The sequence below is a fragment of the Zootermopsis nevadensis genome, unplaced genomic scaffold, assembly GCF_977971745.1.
Source record: "Zootermopsis nevadensis isolate Lab colony 2312 unplaced genomic scaffold, Znev_1.0 Znev_ptg000031l, whole genome shotgun sequence".
Taxonomy (NCBI): Eukaryota; Metazoa; Arthropoda; class Insecta; order Blattodea; family Termopsidae; genus Zootermopsis; species Zootermopsis nevadensis.
In genome coordinates, this window is record NW_028259163.1 from 2,441,276 (window position 1) to 2,466,559 (window position 25,284).

Below are 25,284 nucleotides of genomic sequence, written 5' to 3' on the forward strand. Positions count from 1 at the left end.
CTTAACCTCAAAACCAGACGTAATGTACGCTGGCTGTGGTTTGTTTATCCTAAATACTCTGTTTTTGTTTTTGTTTTTTTTGCAGATTACGTAGTGATGAGTGTTTCATAATTTATTAAACGTCGCTTTATGTATCGTAGCGTAGAATTAATTAAGGTTTTGTTATAATTGAGATACAGTCTGTGTTTAAGAAAGGGTTAATGGCTTATGTGAAATTTCTATTGTAACTATTTTACAGAGATCCATCTTCCAATCTACGCCGATGTCTTCATTGTGTATTTTTTCGTGAATTTCCGAATAATTTTGTCTACATTTTATTTTCCCCCAATCAATTATACAGACTAGATAAGGGAAATTTAAATTCGGTATTTGTTTACTTTAACCTAATACATTTCAGACCTGGAGACGTGCTAGACAGATGTCCAGGAAAACCTGGTTCTCGCCCAAGATTAGAATATTTAAATATTCTAAATCACGACATTCGGTAACAATCTTAAATAAATAAGTTTATTTTTAATTATAATTTGAAATTTGTTGAATTGGATTGATCAGAGCCGAGTCAAAAATGTTTATTGTTAGAATTCAGTACAGGCCTAGTAGTTCGTAGATGGTTCAGAAAATATTTTTATTTATGTGAACAATTATTACACGGGTCAAAATATTACTTATTTGATTCATTTAATTCATTTATTAATATTAATGTTTTTATTATAGTTCTTCGCATTAACTCGCAGGGCATGCTGGGTAAGTATGGCGGACGAAGTGAGGTTAGTGGCTTGTCATTTGAATATCTCTGATACGGTTGTGAAAGTACGATAACACTTCAAAATGTATCCAGTTATCTACAAAGACCTATCAGTTACAGATCCTTTCTGTGTGTCACACAACTGCAAATTCACGTAGTACATTAATTGTTTTATCAACATCGTACAATCCAAACTAATACGCAATTTATCATTCAGTATAGTTCCAAGAACTAGTCTTAATACGTGTGATAATGTGAATCATTCGCCATTTTATATCTTACGTTTTGTTATTTTGCAGCGAGATGTTTTAAATACATTTATGAAGCTTAGAATATTATTTTATACGTTTCACTAACTATCGTTCACGTATCAATTATCTCTAAACTGATACATACACTGCAATATTAATAGGGTTATATATTATAATTAAACGAATCTGTACGTAATATCATTATAAATATATTATCAATAATTAGGTCGTGTTTGTGAAATTGTAGGCAAGATAGATACACAGAACTAGCGAAGAAATTTGCCTTTTAACGCTGCAAATGTGTAGTGGTTTTTACACAGCGCAACCGTGAAGCAAAACTTACGCGTTGGCATTTGAGTGCGTGATCGGAGTGAATCATTTTGTCACTGATATGACACTCGACGGTATCTCATCACATCCCAGAGGTGGGGCAGACTTATCAATTTAGTCTGATGTCCCCCCCCCCCCAAAAAAAAAAAAAAACTTGTCTGTTGTTTGAATTATTTTTCTGTTCAGACATACGTCAGACGCTTAAGATGGTTGTTACGCCATATGGTTTGTTAGATATTGAACGTTTCGGATACGTTTGCTGCCTCCATCATCAGGGAGATGACAGTAACTTAATCTGAAACTCGTCTTCGTAAAATGTTGCTATTATTTAATTATGATACTAAGGTTATATATAATCTGGTTCTCTTCTTTGCTTTGTTGCCAAGGTGGGATCGGGTTCGATGAAGGGATTTATGGGACGTTTATGCTGGATTTTTGTAACATCATTGGTTCGATTTCCCGCTTTGTTTTGTGATTGGTTGAATAATTTAAATTTAAGTCAGAATAACTCTTCTCTGATTGGTCGGTTCGATACCCGAGGTCAACTTTAACAGTTTACATCTCGTGGTGACGCTAGGTCACTTTTGCATAAACCCAATTAATAGGGGTTCGAACTCTTAGGGGGCGAAATACTGCAATTGCCTGTCAAAATATCCAGTTACAAGAAGTTTTAAACTTCTTGAATGTGGATTTTTTTTTCTCGAAAGAACAGCTGACAGTGACAGATGAAGGTCTGTGTTCCGCTGACCCTTCGCGACGTGTGTGGGTGTGAATGTATTTAAAACGGAAACATTACTTAATCCTTGGTAGACGATTACAAGCCTTAGCCCACATTCTTCGTACAACTGCTTTTATCATGAATGAAACCTATATATTACTCATTCGGCATGAATTTCGTTTCTTTACGAATTAACTGAATTACATAACTGCATCTTAATAAGCCAAGAACAGAATTATACGTAATTCACATCGTAATTTGTAACTGATATAACAAACTATTAAAATAATAGATTAGCTGTCTGTGTATGAAAGAACACAGTGAACATAAATTATTTTAATTCTGAATTTAGAACTTTCTTAGACGAATTATATAAACAGTTAGTACCACATTAGCCGTGGAGCCACGGTGGTCTAACGGTTAGAACGCTGGCCTTGTAATCCTGGGGGGTCTCGGGTTCGGTTACCGGCGGTGCCCGAATTTATAACTTGTGTTGGGCAAGGCCGTGGTATAGGCAACACGGAGTTTTCCTCCGTGGCATCCCAACAATTACTCCATTCACACACAGAAGAAGGCAATGGCAAACCACTTCTGGATCATCTGCCAAGAACGTATATGAACAGGTCCCAGTCCGAGAAAAGGATGGAAGGATCCTGTTCATATGGACCTGTCGTCAGACAGAACACTACAAATAAAAATAATAAATTCCACATTAGCCATGAATTATCGTTCGTCTATTACATCTTCAATTTTAAACGCACTGACTATATAGCAGTTGTGCTGATGCCCACTTCGATTTCTCTGGTATTTGAGGGGTTTTTTTTATCACAGCGTGCTCACGTTTACATTTGATCATGTCTGTATCTCGTCGCTAAGCGATAATCTGTATTGATATCAATTTTACTGTTTGCAACGTATCCAGATTGTAATGTAGATTTTAAATAAACTGTTTTGTCGCGAAATTAATCAGTGCGTTCCAGAGAGCCATGGGAAATGCAATACGTATGTGAAAATATAATTTGTATTAAATTATGTTTTGGATATAACCCTGAGTAATTTCAAATTGAATTCTTCAATGGCTGAGGTGAGTCTTATATGGCAAGATAAGGCATTTATCTATAGCATACATAAGCCTTACGTAATTGCAAAAAAAAAAGGACTTTGAATTTTTACATTTCATAAATATTTTCAATTAAACGTTTAAATTACGTTGTTGACTGAATGTACCACCTTTTATACAATTAAATTTCCCTTTTTCGGGATGGAATAGAAGTTTTCAGATAAACAGATTAGATGCGAATATGCTTAATAAGTTATGTTCTTTTTTAAATAACCTTGGCATCGAGAAAATGGCATGAGATTTGCAATTTGGAGAGTCGAAATTGGTCTTGTGGGTAGATTGTGTAAATACAAGCATTTTCGTAGAAAATACTTCCTCTAACTTCCGCCCTGAAGACAGAAGAAATATGTTCCTTCGAAACGTTGGTATCTGCGTACAAGTCTACACGACGTTACGTGATATTTAGTTCTCAGACATCATCATCATCATGAGTCCATGTCTGAGGCCCAGTTGCCTATAACAGTCACATGTAAGCGTCAAAGAACTTAGTCGAATTTGTTCCGTGATGGAATTTTTATAATGGGATTCTTGAATGGACATTCGAAGAATTTTTAACCCTCCGGTTAGATGTCTCTTTTGTATACGTGCGTGTTACTTAAATGTTAACGCTTAATTCAGCAGGCAACGAATGATATTATTAATCCGCCCGTGGAAGAACGTCTACCAGCAGATACTAGAAACTGCCTTGTCGTCTCATACGACCTGGAAACGACTGGTTTGAGTTCAGATGACGAAATAATACAGGTCGGAGCGTACACATACATTCCAGCTGGTACAAGATCTTCAGAATTCAGCCAGTTTATCTTACCAGCTACGAGACATATTCATCCAGAAGCCGCCTGCAAAATTGGGCTTAAAGTTCACGAAGGAAATCTTTACGATACCAGGTGAATTTACTTCTCACCGGACCTCTTACATTGCAAGTCATAAGATTTTGTTTCTTACCGATATATTCATAAAGTGAATGTAAAACAGACATTTTGTTTTTCATAGATGCAATATTGCACTATTCATGAAGCAGCTTTTGAAGCCAAAGTTAGTCGAAATAGCATTTAATAATCCAGTCCGTACCGCGAAGAAAACACAACTCTTCACCATTACAAAAGATCGATTGGTTAACGCTGTTTAAAGGAATAATCGCTGTTTATAATGAGACATGCATTGTGTACATAATATTTAAACATCTAGTCCGTACCGCGAAGAAAACACATCTCTTCACCATTACAAAGATCGATTGGTTAACGCTGTTTAAGGAAATAATCGCTGTTTATAATGAGACACGCGCTACGTACATAATATTTAAACAGCTAGTCCGTACCGCGAAGAAAACACAACTCTTCACCATTACAAAAGATCGATTGGTTAACGCTGTTTAAAGGAATAATCGCTGTTTATAATGAGACACGCGCTACGTACATAATATTTAAACATCTAGTCCGTACCGCGAAGAAAACACAACTCTTCACCATTACAAAAGATCGATTAGTTAACGCTGTTGAAGAAAATAATCGCTGTTTATTCTCAGAATCTGCTTTGTGGGTAGAATTCGTAGTAGTTAATTATTAAATAATATGTTACATATAGTTACCGCTGAGTTTTAAATGGTTAATTAAATGCAATTTGCTAATTAATTTATGTATTTATTTGCTTATTTGTTTTTGTTCTCAGGACTAAATCAGTTGTGCCGACAGTTACTGAGTCCGAAGGACTTCTCTTATTTTTAAAATGGTTAACGTCTGTCAAGGAAGGATACGATGGTATAGTGCTTGTTAGTCACGGGGCGATATTTCTCGACATTCCAGTATTGATTCGAGCTATACAGCGCACTGGCATGTCAGAAAGTTTCTTCCAGGTAGACTATCTTATCTCAATGAACGGCCCGCAAAACAATATGACGTGCTGATAAAATATCCATTTATCGCACGAATTTATTAATTTTAACCTGTTTTCCTGGTTTTAAGAGCATACAGGTTTTGTAGTGTATCAGTATGTTTGGGGAACCCCCCCCCCCCCACGTAATAATGTTTCGAAGAATAAACAGAAATTTGTGAAATTTAGTATGAGCGTCATGCCTTTAAAGTTTAAAGAACCTGTGTATTTTAACGTCTCTGCCAACAAATGCAATGTTGATCGCCAAAAGTTGGTTAATGCATAGTTTGTGGTTAAGTTTGATGGAAAAGGGGCTCTTGACAAAAAGATTTCGGACGAATTTAATTACGGTTAATGTTATTAAAATACAATTCACACTTTATGACAACATGAAACTTAAAATAGAACACATTTTATAGCTTTTGATACCGATTTTTACAAAGAAAAGCGAGTTTAGAAAAAAAACTAATAAATCACTTTTCGAAATATAGTCAAGTTAACAAACAAAAACACTAACATACTTAGTAAAAGGCGAAAACTTCAAAGAGTGTGTCAATTAAGTAGATACACGCAAAGCCTTAGTTACGTAAGATATGTGTGGTCTTCCTCAGTTCCTCCTAGCAAGTACTGAGACAGTACTTTAAAAATATGCTACAGTCTACCGATTTTTTTAAAATTCAGTTTCTCATTCAAAATACTTTTCAAATTCAAATCTCCCAGCCCAGTCGTCGTTAATGGACCCAGGTTTAAATGTTATTTTGTGGTCTTCTGGGTTATGTTGCCATGACTACCGACGCTCCTAGTTCGTAAAACACACAACCCAGAAAACCTCAACGTCCGTGAGTTTGCTTTCGTGTCTCAGTTCCATCACAGTGATATTCATTTTATTATTTAGGTTGTGTTAGGATTTTGCGATTCGAACGCCATCTTCCAAGAGGATAATTCCCGATGTTACCGTTCATTGTCACTGCAACATTTGTACCAGAATTTTGTTGGGAGTCGCAGACAGGTCCATCGAGCAGCTGAAGATGCCAAGGACCTTTATACCCTCCTTCGTCGATACTTTAAAGTGTAAGGAGTTTTCAGTTACATTTTAGGAGTGAAATCTCAAATTAATCAACTACGAATTTTAGAACTCGTATTTTATAACGATTCTATAAAGGTTTATGGAAATGGTTGATTAATTATGCGAATATTATATTGAATACTGTTCACTATTTCGAACATATTTTATATACATTACGTTTTGGAATGAACCAGATTCTTAGAGTCCTAATATTCAAAGAGTCACGTGGAAATACGTACAATAACAAATTGTCAAATTACAATCGATCGCTCGAATTCAGTCATACAACAAACTTCGAAACATTAATATAAAATGATGTTGGATAATATTCAAATTAACATTTATATAATACATTTTTCAGCATGTCTTAATACGCCTTCGCCAACTTCAGATTCTTATACATTCTTTATACAAAGTCCATAAAATGAATAGTAATGAGGAGGCTGTTATCTCACTGAATATTTGATTATCTCCGATTAAATTTGATAATAGGAATTACTATCGAAGTTTGTCAGGTGATAAGTCGATCAAAGGTAACTTTCACTCTTTATAAAAGTTAATCAAGACAGTACAAGCACGACTTGTGAATATTTTAAAATTTACCACGATAAAATCTGCCAATCAGAATGTCAAATTGTTTATAACCCATTTCTAAAGCTATTGACAAGAATCGTATCTTGTTAAACCTTCCCATGCTAAATGTTTCAATAGATGACATTAATTTATTCTATATTTTTATAGTAACGTAAATATTTAATCATCACGATTTAGGAAATTTTTCCTTTTTGTCAAGGAATGGCAAGGGATGAATTTTCTATTTTTGAAACGACACGCCACAAATGTAAAAGACAGAAGGAATTGTTATAATTAATTCGTAACATGGATATTATTAGAAATAAACTTTAACTATTGCAGGGAGTCGCTGTCGTTAGACATCCCGAGGTTGGAAATGTACACGTATACTTTTCGTTGCATGGAATTCTATTCGAAATGGAAATATTATGTAGATGTGAAAATCGAAGGTTTGAGAGTCATTGTACGTAATCAAAGGAAAACGAGTGAGAAGAAGAAGACAATCATATTGAGGAACCTCGTAGCTGCTGGTTATGACATCCAAAATCTTTTGGATGACTTTTCAAAGTCTCCATCAGAACAGTCATTCAAAGAGGAGTTGAAACGGAGAATCCAGGTTATGAAGAGCAATCATGAGAGTTATTTGTTGGATACGAGAATTGTCAGCGTTGAAGAAGTCATCAATGCCGTGACTGCATCTGAGCTATATCTGAGTAGAAGGTCGCTGCATCCACAATAATAATTTTATATAATTGACCTTTCTACAATTGGCAAATCTTACATCAATTAATTAAACAACGTACATCCTAAGCATCGTCTTGGGATCATTATTTTCATCATTCCACTGGAATCCGCATCAACTGCGTAAGTTTTAATCTCCTACTACCAGTAATAAAATGGTGGACAGACAACTAACGAGAGGGAAATGGCAGTATTGCTACTCTGTAATGATGTGCGCATGCGCAGGTCTTATAAAGATACGTATATTTTTCAAAGGTTTTTTTTTTGTAGGTAGGCAACTGCATTACATCTATATTTAGCTTCTGGTTTAACGCTGATGATAATCAATAATCGACTGGAACTCGGCATTTGATATTCGATGTGGGAGTACATCATAAATATACATATAAATTTTGTATGAGTCAGTAATAACAAAGATTGAAATAACAAACATAACCTAACAAATACAGAATATGCAATTACGTAACAAGTGCTTTTCCAAAATGAGAATATTACTGTTACTACAGAATTATGAACTGCATACACATCCATGAACTAAATTTGATTTGATTGTTGATTTATAAATTTAAATTACGTATAATATAATATTAATAGTAGACAATGTTAAGAGCTGGGATAATGTGCAATGGAAAAGTAAGTTTTATTAGTTCTGTCTGGAACTAACTGTTTTTTTTTTTAAGAATGGCTATACTGACCTCGTGATGTCTGTGGAGTCACTGTAACAGATTAGTAACTGGGTTTTATTACATAATATTCATACAGTTGTAACAAAATAATTACAGAATTTTTTAAGGACGCTTATCATCACTGACATATATATTAATCAACTCTGATTAGACTTCGTTTATGGAAAAAAGACTTTGATAATGACGTCAATAATAGGGGGGTCAGTGGTGGCAAACTTTTTCTGCACAGAATATTTTTTTCCTGCATCTTACGCGTGTGCTTCAGAATTTATTCTTTCCCCACATTGAAATTAATTCTGATACGTGTTTACGAATTTGAAATAGAACTGTAACCAAATTACCCAGGGAAGATTTTTAACACTGATATAACACAAAGAATTTTATATACATATATAAAATTATAATTCATAATTATGTAACTTAATTATATGCTTTATACACTATTAATCTTACAATGAGCTTATACAGTGACAAATTTTTACTGACGTAAACAGGGGCATGCCTCACGGTTGCGTTGCCAAGAAAACTTTCACTATATACACAACATTTAATTAAACTAATATAATTATTTAATTTATTAGATTTTTATCATTGCTAATGAAGTAAAACGAAAAAAACATATATTTTTTTTGAATTTATATTAACGGGTCCATTGAGCTTATATTACATAATATTTAATTATTGTTTTTATTTTACATAATTTCTTTGCTGTGATTTGGTACTAATAATCATTCTGCAAGGCAGATCCCATTGTGACGCCATCTTTGAATTGTTGATGTCGTTAAACGAAAAAGGTATTTCGTCTCGAATGCGGGTACTTGCAGTATTATTATCATGATAATTATTATATTATACAATTAGCTTTAAGTTATTGATTATTTTGCTCATTGTTATCTGTCTATGGCTTAGGATCTACATTCTATATTTGTCCAATATAGGTTAAACACGTCATTTCAATTTTATGATATCGCAACTCTGCCATGTTTATTCCGATTATCTCCTTTAATACCTGCACAACTTAAAAATGTTGTTTGGCAGTAGAATTATTTTTAATAAATAATGGAACGGATGTTAATATTAAACAAGATATTACTCAAAGCATTTTAGTACATAAATCTGTATAAACCTTTAATGATGTCGCGTTAGTAACAATAGAATATGTTTTAATTGCACTATTTTTATTGCCTGAAGGAATTTAGCAATTACAGAACACATATTTTGTAAATGGCAACGTTTTAATGTCTGTATCTATCAAGTTCATTTAAGCTGTTTTGGGTCTTGTTGAAGATTACAGAGCGATGTGACTTCCGGTTTGACACTTCCGATGTTTGAAATAACAGATATTGTTGGTATATTTTTGTTACATGAAAAACCAATGACTTGAAACTGATATTTAAGAAAGAAACTTAGCATTTTCTGGACAGTATATTAGATTTGATACGACTTTGTATTAATACCAAATTTAAATAAAATTAAGAGATCTCTCGGAAGTCAAAGACAGTTTTGCGATATCGGATTGTACACATTATTTAGCATTGAATAATTTTATGGAAAAAAAACCTATGATGTACTGTATAAAATCTGATTGTTTTATTATTAAAGTAGGGAGGACAAATAAGTATTGGCTGTGATAAGGTGTCTGGAGAGACAAAGAAATTATATAGTAAGCTCGTTAGATAAGGCAAGGTCGTTGAATTGCTTTAGTCATGTGCTGTGATATGAAGGATGTATGATGTCGAAACTGTTACTTGATATAGCTATGAGATGGATTATTGTGAGATATAACTCAGTACAGTGGCGATGCTACATACTAAACTACTGATTATGATTTTTCTCTCCTGTTAGTAGCTCAGTTTCCTGTCCATTTCGTACTTATGGCTTATTAGCTTGACTGCAAAACGTTAAGCTACACCTCATTTGATGTTGTCTCTGGATTATCTCTGGAGGAGAGAACCAGTAGAGGAAACTTAGGCCGGCTTTATTTCCCCTCCAAGTGGCCTAGTTCTGGAGGGACTGAAATTCGTACATGCGATAATTAACATGGCGTTCTATTATGTGTTACGCTGGAGGAAAATGTTTGTTCACTGTTTTTAGCTTACAGTATCTTACGAGAGGTTGTCGTTTAATAAATTAAGCTCTGGTTATAAACGCTTTATTGACTTATAATTCTATGAAATTGTTAAAAGTAACACAGAAACCGTTGTCAGTCGAAAAATTACGAAATTGGCAGGAGCTCACCAGTTATCTATTTGTAAGCTGTTCTTGTTTCAGTGTGTTTCCGCATCAGCTATCTACCTCTTCGAAATGTCAGGAGCCTCTGTTATCTCGATTTCATTTGAAATTCAACACGTTTTTATCCACAGGTTACTGATAAGATACATGGACTACACAGTAATATGGAAATGTATGTCTGTATATATATATATTTAACCGTCCAACATGTATATTCTTATAATATATTTAATAAAATATTTATTTGGCGTTTTATGTACGTTAATAATGCTAAATCTCTCACATCTTTATATACTAATTACACAAATCCATCCGAAAATATCTGAGGATGTGTACAATTCATCACGTGATATATCTTATCTGCGTCTAGAATAGACAGCTTTGAAATACTGCGCATGCGTGTACAAATACCGTTTTATTAAAATTAACTACAAATGCACTTCATAATTATTTACAATGGATCTCAGTAATTGGAGCCGGACATACGAAATTATTATTGATTATCAGGGCGATGATTATGAGTAATCATTGCTCTGATGATGGAGGCAGTAAGGACATCTGAAACGTCGGTAAACTTTTAACATACTACACGTTGCAACAAACCCAGAAGACAGCCAACTTCAGACTCACCGCCGTGAAAACCACAAATCCTACATGCATATATTTTACAACATAGTCCTTGTTAAACATTTGTTGATAAACTTGTTGAAATTGATGCATTAAAATACAATGTTTGCGGTTAAATCTGTGCTTATACGTTTGTATAGCAAGTTACGAATAGGTTAGGAACTTAAATTTTGATGGCCCGCCCTTATGGAACTTGAAGTGGGGGAGGGGGGAGGTCAGTTCGTCCAGGTTGGTGGTTGGGTTGAAGGGGTAGCGATCCATAGTTGTTAAAACTGTTACGAAGATTCAGAAGCCAGTTTACTGGCATAAGTGTTGTTCTAGGGGATGGTAAGGGTAAGTAACTCTATAAAACTGACTACTTTTGTTGTATGATGGTTGGTATTTGCAATTTTAGCCATCCCTGGGTAATTTGGGTTTTGAAAAGGTAAAGTCGAGGGATGACGGACGAAGGCAATGGGTAAATTTATTGGATGTCATTTTTTTTTTTTGGACAATGTTATGGCAACCTTGGAGAGATGTCATTTGTTCTTGTTTGATATGTTTCTTCGCCATCTTGCGGAAAGTGCCAAGTGTATGAAATTGTGTGTCGCGGGAATATTGTTATTAAATATTTAGCATGGTTTTTAACACATCCCACTAATGCACAAACTCTAAAAAAAAAGCAAGCGTACTTAATTGTTTGTTATCGTAATATTTGGTTGTGGAATGGATGTAATATTTAACGTGCACAGAACCATGGCCGTGTGTTGTGCGGTTTCACTTGCCACTCGTATTTATCGATAGACGTAAAAATTATAAAATAGTATGGTATGTTGAGCATTTGTGTTTGGTGGTAGTGAATGTTGGTGTGATTTTTGTTTAATACTGTCCAAAATCTAAAAAAAATCAGGTAAAACTAGGGAGGTCAAATTTTTTTCCGTAGGTCGTAAAAATGTAGAAACTGGTTCTTTAATGTTCATTTTATGACGTGGTCTTTTGTAAGTCAGCACGGATTGTGCTTGACTTGCGCATTAGAAACAAGGTTGAAATATTGTTGTGTTGGATTTAAGTCGTGTTAAAATGGATTTTCATTATGTTTTACCAAACTCTAGAGCTGAGCGCTGTAAGTTTTTATAGCAACAGTAAAGCCTTACCTCACAGTTTTGAATCGAAAACGTATTTATGCAGGCTTTTATTGAATAGGGGACCATGTTTATGTGAGGAGGGTTTTTGACTGCAGAAGCATGTGAAGAGGGTACAAACGTTTATGTTTCTTACACTGTTCTAAATAACAGTTGTGTTTGGAGCAGCATCACAGTTCAAGTGGATATAATCACTGGTCTAGCGAAATCATGTAACTAATTTTGGATGTAACTTATTGTTTTTGTTATAGGCTTGTAGAAGTATTGCAGAAGTATACTTATAACAATGAAAGTTAGACCATAGGTTGCTTGTTTTGGATACTTTTAGAGTGAAATGTGTATCATTTTATTGTCTATAAAACGTCAGATGGCCAACCATAATTTGTCATGTCTTTCATTTGTTGTTAATGAGTGACTATTTTATCAGAAGTGATTAAACTAGATTACATTAATAGTTTCATGAATTTTCTGTGTTATGTTTCTTACTGTGAAAGTCTGTTCTGTGAAACTAAAGAAGTCCAAAGTTTCAGTTTTAAATTTAGCCATTAATATGTGACATCTGTTGGAAGGTGAATGGTATGTACAAATAATCATCATATTAGCTAAAAGCTATTACATTTGCTTTAGAAAATACCAAATGGAATCCCAGACCAACACTTAAGATATTAACAGAAAATTGACATGTTTTGTTTTCGTTTGAGTGATATGTGGAGAAATGATATAGTGACTTTGTACATTATTCCTTTGCAGTTTTAATGTCTGTGAATGATAACTGAAAATGTCTGTCTCTTGCACAATGCAATCATTGTTTTTATATTCCAGTGTAGGAGAAAACAGCATGAAGATCCAATGGACACGTTTGTGCAAGTGTGTATATTTTCGTATTGATTTTGAAGAGTCATATAACATTATCACCTGTTCAAGATTCGCTACGTGTAGATTTCTTTTGAAGTTCGCGTCCTGCGATTACTTGTCGAGAAACTGATACAAATATGAAAAAAATGAACGAGCCGGAAGTGATTCAGATCGTGGAAACGATATTACCAAACAACGAAGATGAATCGAACAACTCCGGTGAAGAAAATGGCATTATTTCAAAGTGCAAACCGGATGCTGTCATATTTCAAGCATTTGATGATAATGGTTTCATTCATGCACAGCATAGTTCGCTCGTCATGACGCCAGAGACCTCTAACAAATATTACTCTGCATATAGTGGTGCAGTGGATGCAAGAAAGCAATACTCATCAACTACTATAGTTGGATCTGGGGACGTTTCTGAGGTATGATGGTCATAATTCTGGTGGATGCTTTTGTTATTAAGTTACGTTTTTCATTTCTGTTTCCCAATGCTTAGGAGTAAATTATGTACAAGATGGAAACAAAAGTAAATTATAATATCTTCTGCCATTCGAGAGCAGGGATTGCTCTTGAAACGTTGGCAGAAGATATGGTTTGTTCACCATCAATCTGAGTATCATTGCTTAGTATGGAAAGAGGAATGGCACCTCACATGTGTATTTTTCTCTGTTTGTGTGGTTTGAATTTCCCTTCCCGGCTTACGGATCTGTTTCTATTTGCACTACCGTCATATTGATGTATTTTTATTTTATCAGAATGAAATGGAAGTGACGACAATTCACGTTCTTGATCTTGATGAAGCGGATGGGAACATGGAAGTTGCATATGGCAATGCCCTGCAGGTCCCAATGGCTGTAGAAACACTGGAGGTATGCAACTTTTGTTTTCTTGAAAAATTAATGCTTTAGGTTCGAGCAGGAATCGTGTTTCCCACCTGCTTTAAAAACAAATAAATCTGCAGTTCATATTCATTGATCTCATACGATTCTCAGTGAAACAGAAGGCATTTCCTTATTATATTAAATGGCATTAACCACTTAATTTTGTAATGGTGAAGTGTGTTTTCTTTGTGGTGGGCTGAATTTTTGTATAGTACAGTAAAACCTCTCAAGTTGGACACATCTTTATCCTGGAACTTGAACACCCCTTTTGTTTTAAGTTGGACAGGTTCATGCACTTAACTTCGATGCTTTTCAGGGAAACTTTTTCAGTTACATATTTTGTTATTTTGAATTTCGGACTGTTGAATGCATCCTCTCTCGAGGATTATCTTACGGACATCGAAACCCATCATTGGAATGCATTGCAAGTGTTTAACTGTTCTTTTGTTGAACCCTTAACTGGACTACAGTTTTGCAGAAGATGCAGTTTTAACTCCGCTTGTATTTGAGTTAAGACTGTGTTAACAGAAATGGAATTTTTTCTTTTTGCGATGGGGAAGCGAAAATTGGTGGAATTAACTTTAGAAAATGTTATTGAGGCTGGGGTGTAATGTGCAGTGCGTGGGAGTGGGCTTCAAAAGATTATTATTAATACTATTGTCATTAATTATTAATTTAAGTAAGCCTACAGTAGATTATATCGTCATTAGACCACAATCTGATTTTTTTCTTTCCATCTTGGACATCTCTGTAAGTCGGACACATTTTCGTGGAACCCCAAGTGTCCAACTTAGAGAGGTTTTACTGTATCTATAAATTGCTTGAGTAGTACAGTGTGTCAGCAAAGTTTCTTCAGATTAAAATCCTCTCATTGTGGAGAAAATTGTTTTTAAACTTGGTAGGTACTTTTCAGGCCAGCCTTTGTTTATACTAACAGTTAATAAGGCATTAGTTGATTCTCTGCTATATGTATTATAATTGACAAGGCAATATGAAGATTATGTATTAAGTAGAATAAAACAAATACAATTAAATAATTTATTTTGTGTCCTAAAACTAAATGATTGCTCAGATTCATGAACAAAGAAGTCCATAGATACTTTTCTCCCCTCTAGTTGGGATAATTTACAGCTTATGAGAGACAGCAAACAGAGCTGGCAGCTGGGGTGGGGAGAGGGGAGGGGGAATAGCAGAGTCAGCTTGTTGACTAGTGACCTAAACAAAGAACAGCTATCCAATTAACTGTGTGTGCCAGACATTGTGTATACTATTTTCTGTCAGGGTATGTAACCATAAGTAAACCTCAGGGAAAGTCATAATTGCATTCGAAGCTTATCCAGAGCAAGCCAAGGTGTCGCTTCGCATTCTGGATTCGAGCAGGCAAGACTTTTTAATATTTAACTGAATTGTGGCTCCTGTAACTTAAGATAAATTCTTTCAGTCATGCAGTAAATATTTTCTATGATTTCGAGATTCTGAATTTTAAAGCCAGGTGGACTTCTAGGTAGATAACCGGCGTTTCAGAGGAACATACTGTTTCCATCTTCAGGGCTGAAGAAATAGGCAGCTTGTTTCTCCAAAACATTGGTATCTACTTACAAATCCAAATGACAACCCAGAAGACCAAATTTGACAAATATTTCTACTTGTAAGTACGTGTGACCTCACACCCAATCTTCATCTGCTTGGTTATTCTGTAGAGCCTGGTGGTAACTCACCGTATATTTTAGGTTCCGGTCGGAACGATGATGACTGAGAACGACGAGGTACAATCAATACACATCGGAGATTACGCGACAGTCGTCAGTCCGGCGGGCACTTCGGTCCAGGAAGATCAGGTAAATGTTGATTGTGCATTGCGTTTGTTTTTCTCACAGCTGTTTTGAGCTTTTTCAGTTCCTGTTTTAGTCATCTGGGTAACAAGAATGCTTTATTTGTGCTAAATTAAAAATATTGTAATTTATTTATTTATTTATTGGTGTATGTCAAAGGATTACATGTTTGGCGGCATGGCAGAACTTTATCCATGGCCTCCTCAATTCTCTTCCATTCGGTCCTCTGTTAGGTCCGTCTGTCCGAGGCTTTGATTGAGGTTTCTAAACATCTTCCTTTTTACGGTGCAAGGTTGTTAGCCTTGCGACCAACCCCCAACCTGGAGGACCAGGGTACTTGTCTTAGTCTGACCTCTCCCCCTATCAGTAGCTATGCTACCGCCAGCATAGCTCTTGGGGTCACTGAGGTACTCAAGCCCCACTACCACGACAAGGTGCAGGTACCGTTAAGTGGGAGAGTGTGTTAGGTACTTAGTTTGAATTAAAAATTAAGTATGACCCTATAATCTCTTGTTCAATAATTGTATTTGTATATCCTTTTGTTGACAGACGTCATGCTAAAAGTTTTGTAAATCGAGACTAAAGTAAAATTTTGTGTTGCCTTCTTGTTCCAGTCCATGATGATAGGGAATTGCTTTGTCACCGTCCAGGATAATCAGGTTTTGTCTGCTCCATCCGGTTGGAACAACGAGTCTCAGTTGCCGACTGTCAAACGAGTGGTACAACCAAGATGTCCCATTGGTAAATTTATGCGTAACTTTAAAAGAAGTGCAAAATCGTGTTTTATACTTGTGTAAAGCGATAAGGTATCTGTTGAAGTAGAGAAATAATTTGAATTAAATGTAAATTCTAGCAAGCATGTGAAGGTTTGTCGTAAAAAGGTGATCTACGTTCATCTTACTGTGTACGAACTGAGGACGTGTAATCAGTAACACACAAAGTGTTGTAAAGGAATAGTCTTGAAAGTTTTGTGACCTTGTCTTCAGTGGAGATAAGAGATAATTGCATATATTGGTATACAAAATGACTTCGAAGTTTAGGGAGTCCCCCAATACTAGGATCTGTCATATACACAAAGCATAAAATATGAACTTTTAAATGCTACTTGTGCACAACTTATATCCCACCATACTTATTTCTGATTCAAACTTATATTTGGTGTACTTATTTAACATAAAGAATATTATCGGATAATATGCGAGTGAGATGGCGTGGCCACAGTTATAACTGCGGAATTGTCTGGGTGGACTCGACACTACACGCCATTTACAACTGTAGATGTAGCATAAACAAACACCAGGAACACAGTAGTGATTATTAGTCGAATAAGCACTTTTAATAAACTTTCTCTTCTGTAGGTTCAGAACGTTACGTACGGTTTAGGCGCAGTCGCATGGTTTCGGACAAGCACACTAGTATCCCTGTGTCGGATTTTAAAGCACAACTGAGCGACACTTCTGACATCATCGGCAGGCTTGATCTTGCGCCCAGTTCAAAGAAAATGATGAACCACCTGAGCAATAAGGGCTTTGGGAAATTGTTTTCATCTCCAGGTAATGCATTTAGCTGACGTTAAATTCTTTCTTGACTTATGGAGAGTGCATAAGATGGTAATGTGCCGGGTCGAGAGATACGTCTCTCCCGAGAACACCCATCTTTGCTATTCTATGTGATTCGTCGGCGTTATTGTTCATTTATTGCACTTATGACTCTGCTGTCGCAAATCTAGTTCACTAGAAGATGACTCTTTTGGGATATTGTGCTGTGTAGTCTGGTAGAAGTTTAACTGATGTTTGAGAAGTGCCTGCTGCCTCCATCATCAGAGTAAGCCATGTGCATGCAATTAGTTTGAGATTTGGGATTCATTTTGGCAAGGTAGAACCTTAGAAAGTTGATGATGATCAGGTTAGAAGTATATCCTTTCCTCTCTCCCTTGCATATGAGCTACACCCTCCCCGCTCCAGCCAGACTGTCATCTGCCCCCTCAAATTTTAATTAGACTGCACAGTGCAACACACCAGAAGACAACACTGCTGCGAGAACATGAAGTCTCGTTCGAGACATCGCACTATACAGTTAGAAATTAAGAGCGAATAAAAATTGTGAAATTTTCAATTTTGTAATTTTTTAAATTCCTCTGGTACTCGGTGTCTTCTAGCTCCGCGTTTTTTTCGTCAGGATTTGGTATTTTTATCTGCACTTACGTAGAGTCTGTGGTGTTAGTCCTTGCAATCGGTAATCATCTGTGAAATCAACAGGTAGAAAGATGAGTTCCGCAAATCTCGTACATCTCTACACTCGACACCTCTCCGTAAAGCAAGCCCCTATACAGGAGATGTTCGATGACATGGTGTTGTTACCACTGGGCTATCAGCGTGAAGGTGAGTTGATAAAAGATTTGGCTTCATAGAATTTTGCAAGAGAAATTATTTGCAGACTGAATGTCATGATTTCGTGCTTATCATTCCAGCTTCTTGTATGAGACGTTTGTGGTTTGAATTTGGAGACCTGAAGATTTCTGTCTTCTGGGTTGTTGCGCTGTGTAGTCTGGTCGATGTTAACCAACGTTTCGGAGGTCATACTGCCTCCGTCATCAGGGCGCAACAATCCAGAAGACAGAAATCTTCATACTCACCGCTGTGAAAACCTCAAATCTTACAATTTGGAGACCTGATATCCTTTTTTTTTAATTTTTCAGTTTTACCTACAAAACCTACAATTTTTTCCAGCTTATTCATAATTGGCACATTATCCGTTGCTGTAGGAAATGGTCAGGTGATAAAACATCATTAAATAAACGTAGAAGTATGTGATGTTTGTTCTTGTACTTTATTCTTTCAGACCCGATGAAAACATGGTATTTGGACTTCAGTTAAAGAATTAGAGTTGTTAATTCTTTAATCAGTAATAAGCGTTAACTGTCGTCATTTGTGTGTCACGGCTTATTCACAGTCCAGTAGCATACCACTAAACTGCCAACTTCGCGGTTGAGGTTCAGTTGGCAGCCCTGTAGGATGGGAACTTAAATTCCTTATTCACATATAATATGTGTTAAAAAATTTACTTCAAGTTTTGTTTCTTGCTTTAAAAAATAACGTGCGTCGTTTTGTGTTTATATTTCTACTTGCAGTGGATCGAACAAAAATCAAGCGCATCACGCGTCGCAGAAGATACCCGGAGGCAGAAGAGTACCAGCGTAAAGTGATTCAGGAACAAGTGCAGCAGACGTTTGACAATCTAGTTGCTGATAGCCAAAAGAGCATGGAGGCTGTGTTTCTGGAGAATTCTAGTAATTGAGTATATATTTACAATCTTTTTCCGCCGTAGCCGCGCGGTCTGAGGCATCATGCTTTGGACCGGCAATACGGAATGCGTGCCGGTTCGAATCTTGGAGAAAGAAATTTCTCGTGAGATTTTTTGACCGGTGTATGGGACCGGTGCCAACCCAGCATCGTGCGGAAATTGGGGAGCTACAATGAGTAGCGTAATCCGGTCATGGAAACTAGCAATGGCTGGGGGTTTATCGTTCTGACCACACGTCACCCTGTATCTGGTTGGATGATCGTTCACCTCTGCTTAGGCATGTGAAAGTGAGGCTTTGGCTCTCAGAGGGCTGTTACGCCGCAGATTATTTAACAATCTTTTTCAAACAAAACATCAAACATCATGACCAATTCTCTGATTGTAATACGTAAATTAAAGAGTCTTTGTGGTTATAGTAAAATACAATGAAAAGGTGTGACTGTGGTGAAAGGAAATTAAAAAATTATATGAAATTTTGAAAATGACTGACCTGAAACATGATTGTTCTGTGACTTTATATTACATAAACACCTTGTGAATGACTTACCCACTTTTAGTATTAGAAATACTGTAAAATTTATATTAATATAAATTAATTTTTGCTAGCAAGTTCAGAGACTGAAATTAGGAAATTCCTTTTCAGTGTAGCCCAGTTGTGGGTAGTATTTTGTGAGGAATTGGAACGTTATAAAGCTACTGTCAATAGACATAATTAATGATAAATATGCTGTATTAATCCTAGAACAAAATTATGGTTCTAAAGCTGTGGATTATATGTAATGATGATGGTTATTCTGTAGGTTCACTATGTGAAGAGGATCAGGGCAACTTGCAGATCCTAGTTCAGGCTGCCGAGAATGATTCGCTGGAGTATGAAGGAAGGGGCGGCCATTCAGGTAAGGTACTGAAGAGTGTGCCTGTGTTTTTATTTACTCACATGTTTATGAAGTTTTTTAATGTCCTAAATCAGTTAACTTCTTCTTCTATGGCTCTCCGGTCCATACTCGGTCCATGGCCTCCTCAATTCTCCTCTTCCATTCGGTCCTCTGTTAGGTCCGTCTGTCCGAGGTTTTGAAACATCTTCCTTTTTACGGCGCAAGGTTGTTAGCCTTGCGACCAACCCCCAACCTGGAGGACCAGGTTACCTTTCTTAGTCTGACCTCTCCCTCTCGACCAATCTGGCTAGGGAGGCCCTACCAGTAGCTATGCTACCGCCAGCATAGCTCTTGGGGCCACTGAGGTACTCGGCCCCACAACCACGACAAGGTGCAGGTACCATTAAGTGGGGGAATAAGTTAACTAGGTTTTAGAAATTCTGAAATTTCAATTTCTGACTCCTCCATAATCCTCTTATGATCATGTCGCTCAGACACCCTTCTCATTTAAAAGTCATTGACTCGAGACAACTCTGGAATTGTTACTTTGCATACCGTTCCTAAATTAGTGGAATTACTGTCTGTTATGAGTCTGTTATGATAATGCTGAATTATGGCCGTGCAGGAAGACGACGTCCGTCATCAGTAAAGGAAGACCGCCGCGTACAGAGTCACCCCGAAAACCCGTCTGGCGACGACGTGCCGTCAGGGGACTGGCTTGGAACTGTTCAGCAATTTATCATCATTGTTCCTAGTGATCCACTAGTAGACACCGTCACTGAGACTGTGATAACGTCGTGAATCACCATTTCGGTGCAGCGTTGTACCTACCGCCGCTGCGAGGTGAAGACATGTGCCATATTACACGAAGCAGTCGTCTAGTCTGTGATGCCTATGTACAAGGAACTGTAAGGGAGATCCAGTGCACCAGTTTCTGGTTTTACAGGTCCATAGAACGCTTTGTTTCTAAGACAGACGTCAAGTGGGCCGAATATTATAGTGGTACAGCTTTGTACAAGGTTTGGACAAATGCAACTTTACTGCCATCGCACATGTAAGTAGTAGTGGAGATCGGTCGTAGTGAGGCAACTCCGAGTTACGTCGTGTCCAGGCAGGTACAGTTTACGCGTGAGTGCGGATAACACCAATTCTTCAGAATCAGATTGGTGTAAACTAACCTTCCGCTTCTAGACCCTCCCAGTTTTTGTCACACGATCACAGCTGCTACATAAACAGAATTGTCTTTTTCTAAGTAGTACCGCTATATCGACTCCGGTTTTATAGATCCAGAGAATCTTTTATTTCCGAGACTCGTCAAGTGAACCGGGTATGATGATAATGCACCTTAAACCATGTTACAGTATGAGTCAGTCAACATGCTCATATCTTTATACATTTAAATCAGCACATTTTCTTTCAGTCAGCGTGTCATATTTTAATCGTTAAATGGCTCTCGTCGCATAGCGTTATCATCACGTTTTGTTGTTTTCATCACTGTGGGTTGTGCGTACAACTTTGGGTTTTGGGGATGAGCCACATCAAATGTTGAAAGTTTTCATATTTTGTCATACATTGTAGTTGCCATCTTCAGGGTGGATGGGTGTGTCAGGAAGCCTTATATATATATATAGAGCAGGGTTGTCTTTTGACAAAGCCTTCTCCATTCTTTTGTATCCTCAAAATTATATTTTAAGAGTCTGGTGAAATTATCTGACTACAGATTCTGTCTGGAACGTCCTCTTGAATTTTATCGTTTGGTGGAAATTTTACTGTCCAAGGAAGAAGTAGTTTTAAGCTCATTTCACATTTATTCTGTCTGTTTCCTCTTGTATAATTTTAATGTCTGTGTTCATTATCGCTGCTTATTTAGAAATTAAATGTTTCTAGACTTCTTTCTATTATACTTGTTAGTCTTTATTATTCTGTTATAGCAGATCATTATCTGTTTTGATAAATTATATGCATAAATGTAGAGTTATCCCTGGTTCACCACATAATATCGATATATAGGGAGGTTGAGACGTAGTGCCATGCATTCTCGACCTCGGCTCATATTTTACACTTTTTCTAGCAGATTAATATTTTGATGGTCTTCGGTGAATGTTTTACCAAGTTCAGGTAGAAAAATTGCTTGAAGACCTCATGAGGATCACTGATGAAATAAAGAAAATTAATTTGTTTTGTTTTTGTTTTGATAGTACAGTCTGTGATGACAGACAGTAACCATTTGTTGATTGAGATGTACAGCGAATAAAAAGAATCATTTTGCGCTTACTCTGATTATTAAATGCGTAACTTATAAAATGTTATTGAAAGCACTTCAGTGTGGAAAATATTAACTTTCATTATGTTATTAGCGCTGTAATGAAAGTGTATGTTTGGTTTCTCAGACTTTACAATGCTCCTTGTTGCTAAAATGAAGAACAGTGAAATGCCATTTTTGGTTTTTAGATTTATCATGTGTTTTTATGAAAATGGTTCTGTTTTCTCAATTTTAAGATTCTCCGCATCAATCCCCCCCACTAAGGGATTCATATCTTCTTAGCTGCATTTTAATTGGTGTTTCACTGTCTTTTCTCATCGCCACTGTTGAAGAATGCTAATACTGTAGCGTATATATCACCCGAAGTGTACCATTCGCCTGTTACGTTGAGGATGGATGTGTATTTTATGGACCTGGATTGTTGTTGGTTTATTTTGTTCAGTATATTTACATCTGATAGGAGTTTACCAGCATTTCAAAGGCCCTTGCTGCCTCCATCATCAGTGTGTTTGCAAAGACCTCTGAAACGCTTGTAAACTTCTACCAGACTACATGGTGCTACGATAATGAAGACAGCCATCTTCAGACTTAACCACCATGAAAATCTCAAATCCTAATCATCGTGTTTGTTTATTTGTAAATAACCAAAGGACCAGTTCCAATGAAACCAAAACTAAATTTTGTTAAGCCATTTTGATTTGGGTTTGTTTTAAAGATGGCTGCCTTCTTTTGAAGGCTTACATTTTACTTGAGGACCTAAAGACATTTTTAGATGTATCATTTGTACTCACACGAGAGGTGAACATCTTGAACAGAAATTGTAGCCATCAAGAAAATAGAAAGGATATGCATTATATAACATCTGTGTAAAGCTCGGTAATTTTCAGGAAATTACTGATGCTACGTGGCGCAATATCTCAGAAGACTGTAATCTTCATGCCATGAGAACCTAGAATTTCTCACATCCCTTCAAGTGTTTTTCAATTGAAAGTGTTATCTGAGCTGCTGAGATTGCTTTGCTGTCTATATGACTTAAAATACATTGGATGTATTTAGATAAAGACACTTCTTCTTCTTCTTGTAGCGTTATAACCCTATGTGGGTCTTAGCTTGTTCGACGAGTTTTTTCCATTCTGTCCAAGATAAAGACACTTTCCATTCAAGAATGAAACACATTCTATTGATCTTCATCAGCTGTATGTCGTGGATTATGTTGTCCAGATAGCTATTTGTCGTAGTAGCACATGTCTAAACATTTAAACCCCGAGTTAAAGTCCAGCCAACAGCCCCGTAGTATGGAATTTAAATTCTGTATTCGAATATGTAAAGGATGACGTCAACTCCGAGGGTAGATTCAACTGTTTTTGTTTGGACTTCATACCTAACATGGCATGGTGAAAATCAGATTAATGTGTAGTACTGCCTTAATAGTATTGTGCTTTGTAAATGCATTACTTCAGCCATTCCACCAAGTTTATACGTGTGCATTCTTACAGCTTATATTTTTAACTTGAACCAAAGTTTACTTCTTCTTCTTCTTCTTCTTCTATGGCTCTCTGGTCCGTACTCGGTCCGTGACCTCCTCAATTCTCCTCTTCCATTCGGTCCTCTGTTAGGTCCGTCTGTCCGAGGCTTTGATTGAACATCTTCCTTTTCATGGCGCAAGGTTGTTAGCCTTGCGACCAACCCCCAACCTGGAGGACCAGGGTACCTGTCTTAGTCTGACCTCTCCCCCCTCGACCAATATGGCTAGGGAGGCCCTACCAGTAGCTCTTGGGGTCACTGAGGTACTCGGCCCCACCACCACGACAAGGTGCAGGTACCAAAGTTTACTTATCAGTGATAATTCACTCCGTTCAGCTGAGTCCAGATAATGTTCCCCGATCAGTAAAGAATTTCTACGCCTTTTATGTAACGTAAAGGTTCATTTCTATGTTTATAAAAGCCCTCGACTGGCTGCATAGGAATCCAGTCCACATCATAACACTCTACATTTATAAATCTCATGTATATTTTTTGTTGCTTAAGTTGTTACAAAGAATTTGCTCAAGTTCGTATAACATTTTACTTTGTTATGGCCCACTGATCGCACCACAAGCTGTAAGACAACCCATTGCTACTTGTTTGTGATGTATATTTGCAGTTGTCCTCCATACGTGGAGGACATCTCCTCTGTCTGAAACGTGAGGATATGTCCTGCCGCAGTGACAAGGAATTCACTTCAGAGTTTTACTCACCTACAGATTTGTTTATGTAACTATTTTCTGCTGACCAGTACCAATACAATAAGACTAGTAATAGTACGTAAGCTGGTTGTCATTTTTTTTATCGGTTATGTAAATGCGTGTGGTAACTTTTATGTTTGTCCCCCATACTTTTATGGTGTGAAGTTTTTTCTTCTTCCATAATTTGGTTTATTGTACCTTATGTGTGTTTGTTATTTGATTTTGAGATGTCCTCTTAAGTGTTACTGCTACTTATGTGTTTCCAGATGTTATTTTAAGTGTCTGCTGGCACTGTTGTACTCTTTTAATCTTTTTGGTTTTCTCTGTAATATACAGAGCCAGAAATGGGTTCAGATGTGGGTAGATTAATTATTTCCAGCACACTTTTTTAATGAAGCTGTTTCCAGTTCGTTGTGATGTCAGCTGTTGTTCCCAGCAAAAATATATGCAGGGATGAATTCCTGAACATGCAATTTTAATAATTTTCTGGTAATTCCTCCAGGCTGTTATATTAACTTGGAATCTCTACCCAGCTACAAAAAGCCATTTCTACCCCTGAAGATCAATTTTGTATTATTAATTTTTAGAACTATTTTTATATTTGTTTTCAAAAAGATTTTTCCATGTTTATTCTTTGACCTCTTATCACCATTTTGTGTATTCCCTTTTTTTTTCCCCTTGCATGTTTGTTAATTTTTTTTTTATGAATGTTAGCCCTGCCTATGTTATACTTTGTAGTTCATATTTTTCTGTATTTTGAGTTTATATAATCCATTCTGTATGGTATGCTACAAAATGTAAGTGTATAATGCCTGTGCTATTATGATTTTAGAATATATCAATTTGCATGTATCATATTTTTTGGTACTAATAATGTATCTTGTCCTGAGTAGCTTTGTTTCATCATGATGGTCGAATAACAGTTTATCTTATTACCGACTTAGCTGCGGTAACAACGCCATAAC

The 25,284-nt window shown here is 36.5% G+C and overlaps 2 protein-coding genes across 8 annotated transcripts; both read left to right on the plus strand.

Annotated features, from left to right (window-relative positions):
• The first annotated feature begins 2,912 nt into the window (after positions 1 to 2,912).
• Positions 2,913 to 10,586, plus strand: LOC110828433 (uncharacterized). Of its 3 annotated transcripts, XR_015538004.1 has the most exons (6): positions 2,914 to 3,128; positions 3,783 to 4,051; positions 4,833 to 5,016; positions 5,929 to 6,104; positions 7,015 to 7,536; positions 7,684 to 10,586. XR_015538004.1 is itself a non-coding variant. In XM_022061172.2 (5 exons), the coding sequence occupies exons 1-5, from the start codon at positions 3,120 to 3,122 to the stop codon at positions 7,409 to 7,411; spliced, it is 1,032 nt and encodes a 343-aa protein (XP_021916864.2). In that variant the 5' UTR covers positions 2,913 to 3,119; the 3' UTR covers positions 7,412 to 10,586. The 3 variants fall into 3 exon arrangements, 2 of the variants coding, with proteins under 2 accessions (XP_021916864.2, XP_021916863.2); XM_022061172.2 differs by having other exon boundaries at positions 2,913 to 3,128; positions 3,786 to 4,051; positions 7,015 to 10,586; XM_022061171.2 differs by having other exon boundaries at positions 7,015 to 10,586.
• An 894-nt stretch (positions 10,587 to 11,480) lies between these two features.
• Positions 11,481 to 25,176, plus strand: LOC110828426 (uncharacterized). 5 transcript variants are annotated; one of them, XM_022061158.2, is made up of 10 exons: positions 11,481 to 11,847; positions 12,902 to 13,362; positions 13,696 to 13,809; positions 15,552 to 15,659; positions 16,268 to 16,394; positions 17,012 to 17,206; positions 17,912 to 18,034; positions 18,784 to 18,942; positions 19,757 to 19,852; positions 20,457 to 25,176. In XM_022061158.2, exons 2-10 carry the CDS (start codon positions 13,072 to 13,074, stop codon positions 20,630 to 20,632), a joined length of 1,389 nt encoding a protein of 462 aa, XP_021916850.1. In that variant the 5' UTR covers positions 11,481 to 11,847; positions 12,902 to 13,071; the 3' UTR covers positions 20,633 to 25,176. The 5 variants fall into 5 exon arrangements, with proteins under 5 accessions (XP_021916850.1, XP_021916849.1, XP_021916851.1 ...); XM_022061157.2 differs by having other exon boundaries at positions 11,481 to 11,765; XM_022061159.2 differs by lacking the exon at positions 11,481 to 11,847 and adding an exon at positions 11,893 to 12,291.
• The last annotated feature ends 108 nt before the right edge of the window (positions 25,177 to 25,284 follow it).